The 16,008-nt window shown below is 37.5% G+C and overlaps 2 protein-coding genes across 3 annotated transcripts in view; one reads left to right on the plus strand and one right to left on the minus strand.

Moving 5' to 3' along the window:
* The window catches only part of LOC126268039 (pre-mRNA-splicing factor SPF27), a 36,489-nt gene extending 35,993 nt beyond the window's left edge, over positions 1 to 496 (plus strand). The window contains exon 5 of the mRNA XM_049973467.1: positions 190 to 496. Coding sequence (XP_049829424.1) covers positions 190 to 379 — 190 coding nt within the window. The 3' untranslated portion in view covers positions 380 to 496. The remainder of the gene's footprint in view (positions 1 to 189) is intronic.
* Positions 402 to 16,008, minus strand: part of LOC126268025 (colorectal mutant cancer protein) — a 585,914-nt gene continuing 570,307 nt past the window's right edge. For both annotated transcript variants that reach the window (XM_049973446.1, XM_049973454.1), the window contains exons 13-16: positions 14,228 to 14,416; positions 8,118 to 8,320; positions 7,942 to 8,044; positions 402 to 893 (exon numbers count right to left, since the gene is read on the minus strand). In XM_049973446.1, the coding sequence (XP_049829403.1) occupies positions 756 to 893; positions 7,942 to 8,044; positions 8,118 to 8,320; positions 14,228 to 14,416 (633 nt within the window). In that variant the 3' untranslated portion in view covers positions 402 to 755. The remainder of the gene's footprint in view (positions 894 to 7,941; positions 8,045 to 8,117; positions 8,321 to 14,227; positions 14,417 to 16,008) is intronic.

Genomic DNA, 16,008 nt, shown 5'->3' on the forward strand with positions numbered 1-16,008 from the left:
AACTTATCACCATTTCCTAAAATAAACTAGTAATTTATGAATTTTTAATTTACTGCTTGAAGAATGCAATCAAAGTTAAGCTTATGTACTTTTAGGGATGTCACTTGCGCTTACTATCAGTAAACTCAAGTGCTGATGCAGGAACCTTTAAATAAGTAAATAGTGATTAATATTTTTGTCCTTCTTCAGGAAGCAAATTCAAGAGATTAACTGGCAGCGAAAAAACATGCAAACTCAAGGTGGTGAAAAACTAAGGCAGCTTGAAGCACAGTGGGTAGGCCTTGTGAGTAAAAACTATGAAATAGAACAAGCATGTGCACAATTAGAAAAGGAAGTGGAAAAAGTGAGGCCAAAGAAAACAGAAACTAACAATGAATGAAGTTTTGCTACGACTTTGTATTAAAAAGAATCTGATTTACTGTAACAATATATTTATTGCATACATGGTATGTTCTGTATATTACATATGTACAGCAGTAAAATCATGTGAAACATATTTAGTCTTGTCTTTCATTTCTCCTTTATACATATGTACTAAATTATCTATTAAAGCAGACTAAAATGGCAAGACTGGCCACTAAAAATAAATTTTGCCATCAATATTTCTCTCAATAAATAGTCAGTCACATACATTGTCCTACAAATAATTACAAGTAAATTAACCGTCTTTATTAGTAGACAATCAAGTGAAATATTTCCCTGATGTACGTCTCCAGCAAAATTCAGGCACTCATTTCTCTTCTTTCGGGGGCCTGTCACAACGAAGTCTCGCTAGCTCCAGAACTCTGAGAATGGCTTCCCGAAGGTGGTATCTGTGGAACTTGGTAATTGTTTACTTTGTGGGCACAAGTCTCCTCTTCTAAAAGACATATTCTTTGCTTCAGTGTCCTGACCTGTAAAAAGATTTAAGAATTTTATAAATGTGCTGTATGATCAAAATATAAGGGACAGTCCGATCAAAAAACCAAATTCAATGTATATGTTTATTAGTTTCAGAAATATATGTGTGCCAAATGATTCTTTTTGTTACACACTGTACTAAGGTGTTCAAACAGATGCTGCTGCTGCTTTATCTTCACCATCATGCAGCTTAATGTAAATTCAGTTGTAACATGTACTCTACACATTACCTTAATATTGAACATATAGCCCCCAATTCACATTTTGCTATTCCAGTTGCTTTTATGTGTTACTACTTTTCTGTGTGCCTTCTCATTTCCACAGTATTTGTTAAGTTCTTAACTTTCAAGTGTAGAGTAAAATATTTTCTATCTGTAACTACCCAACACTGTTAATTCACTATTCTTTATTCTGTCTGGTCATGCTGATAACTGCATGTCTGTTTCCTCCTGCATACTACAAATATCTCACGGTGCCAGTATATCGTATTTTCCTTAATGAGTGATATATTCGATATACTGTAATTTCTAAGTATACAGGGGGGGGGGGGGGGGGGGGGAGAGACCCAAGAGAGCAGTAACAGAAAAGTAAACCTGTAGAGCAAAAAGGCCGTGGACTATATTAAAAGTACAATTCTCTAATGCAACTGGATGTGGCACAACAAAACAAAGTAAGGCTTAATAGTGCCTTTCAAACAATCCACTTTTGTAGTGAAGTTATAACATAGTAATAAAGCAATATTTTAGCTATCTGTGGTCCATCAAACCACATATTGTTTTATTTGAGAGTAATTTCCACACAACTAACTTAACATTTGGCTTCCCTCCCCCTTTTCGTCATACACTGTCCCATGAGTCAGTCTTTGCTCGAGAACCCCGTTACACTTCTCGTCTGTGTCACTTGAGCCGTAAACTGGCCCTGATATTAGTGTGGCTATGTAATAATAAAATTAAGCAACCGAACCTCAGCTCACTGTAGCTTAAATGTTCCTCATTCCACTCTCTCGGCCACATACTTTAACTCATTAGTTTATAGCATTTTTTTTTAATGACTGCTATAAATAGGGACCAAAAAATCTGTGTTATTTTATGGCCAAAATCAATGTTACTTTTTGCATTTTTCGGTGTTATTTTCTGGTAAGCTTTTTCTCTCATCAGTTATCTGTTTTTCTCATATTTAACCATTTTTCAATGCTATGTTGAAAATGGAACTATTTCTAAGATAGAGTAGACCAAACACGATACAAGTGTAGAGAAAAATTATTTTATCAAAAATTTTTGACACCAATAATTATTTAAAAACAAACACCAAAGGTAAAAATGAAAATAACAGTATGATGCAGATATATTATTGATGACGTTTCCTGCTGCTTCATATCATTCTTGAGCAGTGGAGGCCACAGAAGCCGGTCTCTGCTGCTCAAGAATGATCTGAAGATACACTAGGAGCATGAAACGTCTCATCAGTAAGGTATCTGCAAGAGAGACTAGTATTTACATTTTTAACATTTGTATACTGTTGCTGCACTTGGCCAGAATGGTGTGGTGTGATACATGTATTTTAAATACTGGGAAAAACAATTATGTATCCAGCAGATAAAAATTATACAGAACTTTTTTTTCAGGTCCGCAATCAATTTTTGACACTCGACAATTTTTCTCATAGACTTAAATATTTATACTAAATGGCTGAAATTTCTTATGGAATAAGAATAATGAAACTAAGAAGAAAATCTTTTAATGTAAAGAAAAATGTCTTGGCTGCATCACCAAGAAGGCTTGAAGGTTATTTTTTAAGTATTCCTAAGTAACAAAATACTTATAAACATTTACAAAAGGTATTTAACTTGGGATAAAAATAAGACAAAATTTAATTTTCTTAATTTTTTTTATGGTCGCTCTGACATATACAACTGGTAGTAAGACTTATTTATGTACTGCATTTTCAGCTGTTTTTACCAAGATCTGCACAAAGAGGGTGAAAACAGTATGCTTACCTTGCTATTAACAATGAAGTGTAAACGCGAAATATCAGAATGCGGGAACTGCAATAGCTTCGAAACGATTGAAAAACACGCCACAAACAAAACACAAGTCAAGTGAAGTGTATCCCCACTCTAACTCAGACAGCTGTGTGCATCTGCGAATCTGGCAGCTTGGCAGAGTCAGAAAAATGTTTCCGCGTAGAGTAGATTAGATTAGATTAGATGTTTTTCGTTCCATAGATCCGTGTTGAGGAGATCCTCGTGGATGTGGAACGTCACTTTTTAAAAGCTGAAATAACAATACTAGTAGTATAAATTTGTTTCTATTAAAAAATTCGTCAATGGAGTAGGAGTTGGCCACTATTAAGCCTTTCAGGCTCCTTTTAAACTGATCTTTATTTGTAACTAAATTTTTTGTTTGCCGGCAAATTATTGAAGATGAGTGTTCCTGAGTAATGGATCACTTTTTGAACTAAAGTAAGTGCAGATCATTTTTGTTCCTGGTATTGTATGTATGAACTGAGCTGTTTGTTGGAAAGATAGATATATTATTTAGGACAAATTTCATTAAGGAGTAAATATACTGAGAGGCAGTAGTTAGTATACCCAGTTCTTTGAAGAGGTTTCTACAAGACGTCAGTGAGTTTACTCCACAAATAATATGTATTATACGCTTTTGGACTCTGAAAACTTTTGTTTGACTTGAAGAGTTACCCCAAAATATTATACCCTATGACATTATGGAATGAAAGTAGGTAAAGTATGCAAGCTTTTCACTTTTATGTCGCCTATGTCTGCTAACACTCTAATTGCAAATACAGATTTGTTAAGGCGTTTCTGCAGTTCTGTGGTGTGCTCCTCCCAACTGAATTTATTATCATCAAGTTGTAATACCAGGAATTTAAGACTGTCAACCTCTTCTATCTGCTCTTCATACTTTATGCATATGCTGGGTGAAAACCTCTTACAGGTTCTGAATTGCATATAGTGATTCTTTTCAAAGTTTAATGTCAATGAGTTGGCTTTAAACCATTTATTAATATCCATGAAAATATCATTAGCAGATCTTTTTAGAACTACACTCTACATACTATTTATTGCAATACTTGTCATCTGCAAACAAAATGAACTCTGCTTCTGGCAGTGTAACTGATGAGAGATCATTAATCTACACAAGAAAAAGCAATGGCCCTAAGATGGATCCTTGTGGGACACCACATGTAATTTCTTCCCATTCTGATGAAAACTTAATTCACTAGTCCCTTGCACTGACACCCTTTGTTTCCTGTTAGTGAGGTATGACTTGAACCATTTTGCAGCACTGCCCGTGACACCATAGAATTCTAATTTATTTAAAAGGATGTTGTGGTTTACACAATCGAATGCCTTTGACAAATCACAGAAAATACCTGCTGCTTGTAACTTATTTACTGAATTAAGTACACTTTCACTGTAGGTGTAAATAGCCTTTTCGATATCAGATCCCTTCAGAAATCAAAACTGTGTTCTTGATAATATGTTATTTGTGGTCAGATGGTTGAGAAGCTGCCTATACATTACTTTTTCTAAAATTTTTGAGAATCCTGGCAAAAGTGAACTGGTCTGTAGTTTGATGGTGTCCCTTTACCCCCTTTCTTGAATAGAGTCTTAACATCTGCATATTTCAGCCAGTCAGGAAATGTCCCAGTTATAATTGATTGGTTACACAAGTAACTTAGAATTGTACTAAACTCACAAGAACATGCTTTAAATAACTTTCTTGATATTTCATCGTAACCACTAGAATGCTTTGTTTTTAATTATTTTATTATGGAAGTTTTCTTTTGGTGAAGTGAGTGACATATTCATGTACCTGAAGCTATTTGTAAAGGCTAGTTTCAGATATTCAAGGGCATTATTTACTGATCCTGGCAATCCCATTCTATCAGTAATGGATATAAAGTACTTGTTAAATAGATTTGCCACACTATGCCCATCGGTTACAAATGTGTCATCTACCCTTAGTGCTATTTGCTCCTGTTCCTTTCTGGTTCTACCAGCCTCCTCTTTCACTATATCCTATATTGTTTTTATTTTATTCCCTGACATTGCTATCTTCTTCTTGTAGAGTATTTGTTTAGATGTATGAATTACTTTTTTTTAATATTTTACAGTACTCCTTGTATTTAGGTAAATCATCAGCATTGGAGCTATTGTTGGTCAACAGATACATGCTGGCTGCTTCCTCTCACTGTTTATTCACCAAACAGCCACACTCCAAGTAGCCAGAAGTAGGAGTAGGTGCTGCTTATACGCGATTTCAGCTCTGTGAATGGGCGGCAAGCTGTCTGGTAACTGCTTAAACGAACCTTATTTCAACAAAATAGATATTAATGTTAATACATGCAGAAATATACGCACTCATCCGCAAGGGTTGGCAGTGGGCATACGCAAAACAGTTGTCCTGCCAATGAATGGTCTCTGTGAAATTGCCTAATGCCTTAAACACAATCATGTACAATATCAACGTGGTTTGCGTACTATTACAGAGTACACCTTTGTCTTCGTCTGGATGATTTGAGAAAGAGTTCTGATACGTGAAACTGATTATCAATTAAACAAAAGTAACTGAATTTTGAAACTTTGGCTGTTTTCTACATAAAACTGTTTTACTCAAGTCACTGTCCTATTATTATCCAGCGTGCTGGAAATCCAAAAAGGTTACTTTTATAGCTGCTCGTTCCCGTCGTAGAAATTAACGCTGTCCTGTAAAATACCTGCCTCACCAACCCTTCGGAAATAAAATTTATTTCATTCTTCACTCTCTAATCAGACAGAAATGTGCCATTTATTGCAGAACATACTTGTATTAGACTTTCACATTTTTTCCTTTACTTTTACTTTGAAAAGTGGAAGAGTTGTAAGCTCAATGATTGACGACGGTGTTGGCAGTCTTCGCGCTCACCCTCCTTCCAAATACTTGCATTACATTCATAACAAAAGACTGAGACCGTGTCAACTATGCTATGATGAAAAAAAAATATATTAGCATGCAGTGGAACACAAACTTAGATCCACTCGTATCGTAAACCACGAAACTATCCATTATGTCATGGCTTACTCATTCGGCTACTGTCTCATCTCAATGATAACATTTCTTTAAGCATTCTATCATTGCTGTTTTATTAACTGCATTTAATAAACACTGGTGCTGTGTTTGTGAATTTTCATTGCGGCATTGCTTCAAAATGGCATACTGCGGCACATACACTGCAAAAGAAATAAATAACCGAAATTCACACAGTGGTTGTTCATACACGCTCGCAAACATCGATAGTTGAAAGGCCACTAGTTACATCGTGACTGCAAATCGTAGTGCAACAGTTGAACATAGAACATTTCAACATTAAATGTCATTAGATTTAAGACACTCCTTATGTTGACAAACTCTGATTTTGCGTTACTTCCTTAAAAACCACTAAATTTGCATTATTCCGCGTTACCATTTAAACTAATTTTTCCTGTCCCTAGCTATAAAGGATTAGTTACCAAACTTACAAAGCTTCTGAGCTGCCACACTGAGCTGTAAAACTCTGCCTAGCCAATGAACTTCTACATGAAGCAGTAAATCACAATACAGCCAATTCAGCTCATCAGTCAGTGCTGTGAACAAACCTCTCAGTTTACTGTATTTTAACTTAGTTTATTGTTCATGTTCGAAAATTTTTCCATGCAGTGACTGCTTTCAGTGGTAAGGCAGAAATTTTGGAAAGCTTCTGTGATTATAACACAAGGTTATGAATCCCTTCTCTCCACCTACTGTCACAGTAGCTGCATCAGTTGCTAAGCCCATGAACTACTTTACAGGAATAGTTTCAGAATTGGTACAATCTTAAACAATTCCTCTCTTATTTTACAATTATCAAATGCAATTGATGCAAAAGTGGCCAACTGAGCTGTGCTCAACTATATCAGTTACTTCAGCAAGCTGCAGGAAAAAATAGCTGCAGCAATCAAAGTCGGTTGTAAATTGTTTTTGTACTTGCAGAAAGCCATGCAGATTTAATATCAGGCACTGTCTTAATTTTATTTTTGAAACATCAAATAATGAGTCCAGAGTGTAACTGGATTGATAAAGTCTTGCGCCAGCAAGATGACATGTACGAAAAGAGACTTTATTTATGCAAGCTTTCAGAGTCAGTGGCTCCTTCTATCTACAGAATGGTCGAAGAGAAAGGAAGAGGGGCGAAGGAAAAAGACTGTAGAGGTTCAGGAGAAGAGGTAGAGTTTCGGAGAATCACCCAGAACCCTGGGTCACAGACTTATTGGACCAGACCAGGTTTTTTTTTTTATTTTATGCATGTTCTGCTGCTGCTGCTGCTGCCTCTAAAAATGAAGTTGTTAGACTGTGCAATAATTTTTTAAACTTGGAATGTCACCTCATTTGCTGCTTTATTCATGTCTAATGGTTTCAAAAAAAAGTTGATTGCTGAGCATTAAGTTTGATTTTGGCTGCCTTATCTTTTCTTTCCTTAGAGTGGAATTCAGTGAGAGAGCCTTTTCAACCCTTGAGTGAATGGTTCTGAAGTGATGTTCGATGTTCCATTTCATTCCAGTTGATACACTTGCACAGCATGGTAAACTTGTTAGCAGTTCTTTGAGAGAGAGAGAGAGAGAGAGAGAGAGAGAGAGAGAGAGAGAGAGAGAGAGAGATTCACGCATATACAATCAACTGTATGGCTGACAATGTAGTATTCTTGACTGACAGTGGCAGTTGCTTGGGAGAAACAAGCATTTGTTCTCATCATGAGTACAGTCTGAGCTCAACGCAGCAATCCAGGTTAGTCAATCAGAACATTACCAACGTTCTATAGAAAATGTTCCTGCATTTTAATGGTAGCTCAAGATAGGTGGTTTGGCAATCACTACTATAGAGTACTAGAATACTATTTTGTACACCTTCTTTGTGTGTGCCAATATTTGAATACTAAAGCCTGTTCATCCTGATCATGAAAGTAGTAATAGTAGTAGTAGTAGTAGTAGTAGTAGTAGTAGTAGTAGTAAATCAGTCACTTTACCTGTGAAGCGTGTCTGTCAACCATTGCCAGCATTTGCTGTTCAAGCTTTTTCAGTCGAGTTTGGTATTTCTTTTTTGAGCGTTCCAGTGTTTGGACAAGTGCACTGAAACAAAATAGTATGATATATTCAGTTCATGCGAAGTCTATGACAGCAAACTTATTTTCATAGTAACTACCTGTTGGCTTTTTTGAGGTCATTAACGAGATCAGCGGACTGTTGATGCCTCATTTCAGAGTTCTTGCTGACTTTTTCCAGTGTAGAAACTAGTTCCTGTAACCTCTCCTTCAATCGTGCTTCCCTCCTTAATGCTTCTGACAGTTCAGATGTCATTTCTTCCACACATTCATTTTCATCCATAGTGATTACTTTTCTCTTATCCTGTAAAATAAATACATGCATTGGCAGTGTGTCCTTTTATGAGTGACATAAAGAATGAATGATGCTGTTTATTCTACTGTGAGTCCCAATAACAATAATAAAAAATTATTATTATTATTATTATTTTTTTTTTATTTATTTTTTTTTTTTTTTTTTTTTTTTGCAAAATTGACCTGTATCATCATAGTAAGCAATGAATACAAGAAACAGGGGAAAAAAGGTAAGCAATTAATTATTTTAAAGAGGTGATTTCACTTTGGAAGCACTGGCACATATAGAATGAATTTTTCACTCTGCAGCGGAGTGTGTGCTGATTTCCTGCAAACTAAAACTGTGTGCGACTGATAGTTGAACTCAGGACCTTTGCCTTTTGTGGGCAGGTGCTGTACCAAACACAGTTTTAATCTGCCAGGAAGTTTCAGATCAGTGCACACTCTGCTGCAAAGTGAAAATTTCATTCTGGAAACATCCCCCAGGCTGTGGCAAAGCCATGTCTCTGCAATATTCTTTTTTCCAGGAGTGCTACTTCTGAAAGTTTTGCAGGAGAGGAGCTGTGAAGTTTGGAAGGTAGGAGAAGCGACTGACAGAATTAAAGTTGTGAGGACAGGTCATACTTCGGCAGCTCAGATGGTATACTTGCCCGTGAAAGTCAAAGGTCCCAAGTTCGAGTCTTGGTCTTGCACACAATTTTAATCTACAAGGAAGTTGCACTGAGACATATAATTTTTGACCACTCATCATTTCATGAGTTGTATTTGAAAGAAATTTCACAATTTTTATTTCTAGGCACAAGGCACACTCACATCTCTAAACTTCCATGATGTCATAATGCCTCAAACAAAATATAGTCCTCAAAATGGGCATAAAATTTAATAAATTTATATTGAATGTACATACTGCTCCAGTGGCATTATTTTAAAACCAGTCATAAAAACAGTAGTTTAAACTCAAATTTGTCACAGAGAACCTTACACAATATTAAGAAAAGGATAGATTGATACTCACCATAAGGATGATACGTAGAAATGTTGCTGTAGCCAGGCACAACCAAAAGACTTGCAACACACACACACACAGAGAGAGAGAGAGAGAGAGAGCACAAGCGAGCTCGCATGATGTACATGTGGCTGCTACTAACAGCAGCTCCAACCAGAATGTGACAGTCATGTGAATAGCACACTGGAGTTGGATGGGATGGGATGGTGGGGGTACAGGTTGGAGGCGAGAAGAGTGCTGTCTGGCATGGCATGTAGGTACTATAGTTCAATTTTTTTTATCTTGGTGGCTCGCGCATGCCCGCCCAGACGTGGGAGATTGCCACGACGCACGCACCAAGAGAAGCAGCGTCATAGTATAGTATAGTTCGCAAACTCACATTTAGGGGGGAGTGCGCAGTTTATGAAGTAAAGCCACCACAGCCGCATTAACCCTTTCACTGCTACAGAGACGTACTCCCCGCATTCCATGCTGTGCGCTGTGCGCTATTTTGTCATCACTGCACTGCTTGCCTGTGCTGACACACAGTGTTCCGACTGCTTCGACACTTATCATTTGATTTCTCAAAAACTATTTGGCCCAAAAATTTGATTTTTACACATCTTCTTGACTGATACCTCCCCCCCCCCCCCCCCCCCCAATAAATGACTTAATTTTGTTTCACTGTTTAACACAGTTATTGTGCAACATTAAATGTAGTACACCATTGCAAAAATTTTGAAGAGTTTGCAGAAGTAAGTCCATAGTGTATATTTTCCGTATGGTCGATTTTAGTTGCCACAATATTGAGAATGAAATGTGGACAAGATACCTAAATTTCATATAAAATTTACTGTATAACAATATCTCATTTAATTTAAGTACGAGATAGGTGTCATAAGTAATATTGAGAAATATTCCGTCCTTTGCGACTGTAATATAAGTTTTATTTATGCCAGTCATTTCGATTTTTTCTAAATAGTTTTAATTAAAACAAAGTTGGTGAAGTACACAAAACTGAATTGTGGACATAGTAAAACATAGAAAAAACTAAAATATATTGTCAGAGAGGCACAGTGCGCAAACAATTTGTGTGTCACAATGGACAGCAAATACTTGCCAAAACATAGGTCAGTTGAACACATTGAATATGATGATGTTGCCAAAGCAGCGAAGCAAAGAATTGTGTCTGACAATCAAGTAGCTCGGCAAACGTATGAGCTGAAATTCTGCTCTAAATAATACTTTTATTTGGTGTGTGTGTGTGTGTGTGTGTGTGTGTGTGTGTGTGTGTGTGTGTGTGTGTGTGTGTTATTTTATTGGCCTGTCTACCGGCGCTTTCCCCCTTGGTAAGTCTTGGAATCTTTGTTTTTAATATAATACTTTTAATACTGTCGCAAAAGAATATATCTCAATATGAATAGTAAAACAGCGACTGCGGAAGAGAAGATATACAATCAAAACAGATAACATGAATATTGTATGTGTACCTTTACATTGTTTTTAATTGCTGTAAAATGGAATATTGGAGGACAAAATTAGAAAAATCGAAAACTTATTACAATTCTAATGAAGAGACAAAGCATTAGAAATTTCAAAAAATTAAACTCAAACAGATAAAATTCATGAAATAATACACTTCGATATTGTTTTTAAATAAAGAAAATATTAAGCACCAAATGAGGTTTGAACTCATATCCTCTCACTTAGCATTTGGATTGTTTGGCGAAAGAGACCGAACAGCGAGGTCATCGGTCTCATCGGATTAGGGAAGGAAGTCTGCCGTGCCCTTTCAATTGAACCATACCGGCATTTGCCTGGAGCGATTTAGGGAAATCAGGATGCGGGATTGAACTGTCGTCCTCCCGAATGCGAGTCCAGTGTCTGACTTAGCAGCTAAACACTTTAACCATTACGCTAACGCAGGTCGTCATTCAAGAGAGCTCCTAGAGGCCTTTAACAGGTCACGCAAAATACCGACAAACACTGTTGGTATGACTAAGAATTACTCACATTTCGTCGAAGTACAATACGAAGTAAACAATTACCGCTGTTCTTTATTGCGAAAGATACAAACACCTTTCCTTGCTATTGCCTGAATTAAGAGGCTTATTGCTTGTTTGGTTTAATTAATTAATAGAATATGAAGCAATTGGTATAAAGAATGCTTTTTCCAAACTTTCTATAAAAGAAAGTCTGCTATCAAGACCTTGCTTTTGTTCAGTTACTTTATTTATGACTGAATGTTTCTAAAACTGAAGACGCTCGTCTGTGCTCTGCACTGCAGTCGAGCTCTGGCAATGTCATTCTCTGTTCATTGGCTGACTGCATTTTGTGATGTCAGATGCGCAGCACTAACCTAAACTTGGCCGCCTTCGTAAATGACATGCACTTTAGATGATAGCCTGGTGAGATTGCCTGGCGTAGCATCGGAAAGTGGGCTGTGGGGAGCAGAGGAGCACAGAAGGGGTTAGGGTGGGTGGGTGGTTGGTTTCATTGGCAGAGTGCAGCATACAATGAGGGTGAGGGGACAGCTGGTTGAAGCCAGGATAATTGTGGGAGTTGAGAATTTTTTGTAGGGATAATTCCATCTGTGCATTTCAGAAAAGCTGATCGTGGAGAGTAGGATCCAGATGGCCTGGGTTGTGAAGCAGTTACTGATATCAAGAATGTTATGGCACAGAGTGGTCTGCTTTGCTCTTTCCCAGTCTGTCAGTGGCTGTTCATCCTGGTGGTCAGCTGGTTTGCAGTCATACCACTATAAAAAGCTGTGAGATCATTGCAACACAGCTGCTTCCACAGGTTGCCCAGCCTTTGATAGGGTAAGATAAGCCTGTGCCAGGACTGAAATAGCCTCCCCCTTCTCTAAAGTAGTGTTCTGGCATCCACACAACATTCTATGCCCCAGGAATCATCCCCGTGGAAGACCCAGGTGCAAGAGCTGTCCAAACGACCCACCCAGCACTTCCCATTCCCTTCTACAATCACATAGCACCATCTTCACACCAACTGTTGCTCTGAGTGCTGTAAGAGACTGCAATAATACATTACATTCATGATGTACCTCAGTGACTGCTAGATGTCTCTGTCTTGCAATAGCATTGATGGTTTCAGTCGGAAATCACTGATACTCAAAGGGTTAACTCTTTTTATTACCACAAAACACAATTTTTTTTAAACCATCACCAAATTGTATGATGAGATTTTGAGAAACCGTAGTCAAATGGAACAGGAAGGGATTCATTATTGTTTTACAAGATGTACTGTCTGCCACAAAACACCTGTTGGCTTGGGAGAAGTAGGTGTAAATTTGCCTGAAGTAAATGTAAGTTTGCTTGTTTAAAAGGTAATTGAATGTTCTTCCAAGATGTTTAAAACATAAGACCATGCAGTATAAAATATGTAATATGATACTGTGTGGGTGGATGTATGCGCTAATTAAATACACTCTTAATGGGGAAAAAAGGAAATCTGAGAGAAACAGCATCTCAAATTGAGCAAGCCAGTAATGTGTTGGCCCACCTCTGGCCCTTGTGCAAATAGTTATTTGACTTATTATTGACTGATAGAATTGTTGGATGTCCTCCCGAGCTGATTGGTTGGCTGTTCCATAATACTCCAAATGTTCACTGTCTGGGAGAGACCCGGTGACCTTGCTGTTGAAAGTGGGGTTTGAAAAGCAACAGAAACTCCCACAATGTGCGATCAGGCAACATCATCCTGAAACGTATTCCCAAGATGGCTTGCCATGAAGGGCAACAAAATGTGTCATAGAATTTGATTGATGCATTGCTGTGTTGTAAGGGTACCATGGAGTATAACTATGAAAAAAATGGCACCCAGACCATTATACCTGGTTGTCGGGCAGTGTGGCGGGTGATGGTCAGATGAGTATATCTTCACTGGTCCTTACGGCTCAGTTCGAAGCAGGACTCATCAGTGAAGATCATTCCACTTAATTCAGTGAGATTCAACATTGGAGATGTGTAGACGCTTCGGAAGCATTGGGATACCGACCTGACTATCAACTACCACACGGCCCTACGACCAGGAGTGAATGTCTGGGGTGCCATTTCTTTTCATAGCAGAACCCCTTCGGTTCTCATTTGCAGCATCCTTACAGTGCAGCAGTATGTCGATATTCTACATCCCATTTTGTTGCCCTTCATGGCAAGCCATTCTGGGCTTACATTCCAGCAAGATAATGCCTGGCTGCACATGGTGAGAGTTTCTGCTGCTTATCGTCCTGCTTGCCAAACTATACATTGGCCAGTAAGGTCACCAGATCTCTCCCTAGTTGACAACATTTGGACTATTGTGGCCAGGGCCTTCCAATCAGATCAGGATTTTACGATTTAATGTGCCAATTGGACACAATTGGGCTCGATATCCCTCAGAAGGACATTCAACATCTCTATCAATCAATGCCAAACCGAATAACTGCTAAGGACCAGAGGTGGACCAGTACATTTTGGACTTGGTCAACTTGTGAAACTCCTTTCCTTGAGTAAATCATTCAGTTTTTTCTGAAATTATAAACACTTGTTTGTCTGTAAATTTACATCACAACTCCCAGTTTCAGTCCCACTCGGGTAATTCCTTTGTGGTGCATCCTTTTCTTTTCTGTAGTTCCTGTTGCGTGGATTTGTACCTTAAGGCTAGAAAAGTGACATTTTCACCTTAGTGTGATTACATTTTAAATGGTTACCGAGTGAAAGGGGCCAAAAGTGGACAAAATAATTTCCAGTGCAGAATTCCACCACAAAACAAAGCATCCGAGTAAAAAACAGCCATTTGTTTGTTAATTAATCCACCGTCAAATCGACAATTCTTTAGCAGTGCTGAGGAAACATCTGAGGGGACAACTATCGTCTATACATCAGTTAAAAACAGTTATGCACGAAATTTATCTATAAAGCATATGATACATACCTTACTGTGAGAATTTAGAAGTTGCTCAGTTTCTTGCAGTTGGCTTTGCAAATGTTGGATAGTTGCCAGCTGAGCTGCATGATGAGCATCCATAGAACTGAGTTTGAGTTCCAAGGATGCTCTTTCCTTCTCTAGCAAATACACTCTTGCCCTGAGTTCAGCTTTGTCTTCTCTCATTGCCATCAATTCCTAATTTTTTAAAAAAAGTCAGTAGATACTTAGTAACTATACTGTGCCAACAGTGTGAAAGGCAGCTGGTATGTATCCTCAGTGTTTATTTATTAATACACATTAAAACAGTCTTACTGAAGTGTCTAAATCATACTCTGTATGTATTTTTAAGAAACTACACTCATCATTTAGTGATTGTGATTTAATATCACTTTTCATAATATTGTTACATTCTATCCTGAATTTTCCATCATTTAAGATAACTCTTTCTCAGTTATAAAACAATGGAAAATCAAGGATGGAATGTAACAGTATTACAAGAAGGAAAGTTGCTACTCACCATACAGAGGAGATGATGAGTCGTCGACACACAAACGCAACTCTCACACAACTGCAGTCTCAGGCAGTTGCCTGTGTGTCTATTGGTGACAAAGGCCTTAATGGCCAAAAATTTTAATTGTAAGAATCTTTTTGTTGTGCCTATGTGTGACTAAGCATCTCTCCTATGTAGTGAGTAGCAACTTTCTTTTTAATATTTTTGTCAGTTATACTCCTTTTCCATGGTTATGCCACTTGAAAGCAATGTTTATTCATACAGATGATTATTTAATAGCAAATTGAAAAGTAAAATACAGTACTTTGTCTGTATGTCCCACTTAGATAATGTGCAGTCACTGATTGTATCTTTTTCATTTACGATGATTTTTTTGAAGAACAGACACATGTAGGTGCTTGTACTTGCTAAGTCTGTACTGTGTATAGGTACTATGTGCCATCTGAGATTAAGATAAACATAATTACTGCATTTTGGTTAGGATATCAGCACAAGGTGAAAGCAACATTTCATATGAAACTACGCAAGTACATTTGCATCTACAACAGTTAATGTGTACTTTTGACTGTTTTAGAAACTTGACCTAATGAAACGCATAAAGAAAAAGTGTCCCCCTCTTCTTCTTCTTCTTCTTCTTCTTCACTGAATAAAGATTTTGTATGATATATTTTAGACACTGCTTTGTTTTGTGAGTGTGAATGGTAATCTCTGCTATGATTTTTAGAACTGTTTAACAATACTCATGACTGTGTCTTCGTAGATTTTCCCAGTGTCTTATGTGTTTATGCTGCCGCATAGTCAAGACTATCATGTCTGGCAGCATACCCGTGAAGAGCATAAACATGTAAGATGCCGGGAAAATCTATGGAATCGCAACAGAAACCTCTACAGGGAGAAGATGGTTATTCTTGTAAAGAAGTTTGATAAATTTGGCAAGAAAGGCAAGTTGCTGAGTTCGCTTGTACTTTTAGTGTGTATTCAGCGATTGCACCTGAAGACGGTGGCTACATGGATCACCGAAATATCGTGTAGTGAAGGCGATCATATTCGGCAGCATACCCGTGAAGAGCACAAACAATATTCATCACTCTTTACAAATTATTTAATTAACTATACTGCAATTTTATTAGAATAACCAAGTACTGAAAAACTACTCCAAAAAATTAAATTTTAGATGTAAGACACGTAGCTTAACCTCCATAAGTGTTTTTTAGCACCAGAGAGCATTTTATTTGTGTCAACAATGGTAACTAGGGCTGCATGCCAGTGACACTTA

This window comes from Schistocerca gregaria, chromosome 1 (assembly GCF_023897955.1).
Source record: "Schistocerca gregaria isolate iqSchGreg1 chromosome 1, iqSchGreg1.2, whole genome shotgun sequence".
In the NCBI taxonomy this organism is placed as follows: Eukaryota; Metazoa; Arthropoda; class Insecta; order Orthoptera; family Acrididae; genus Schistocerca; species Schistocerca gregaria.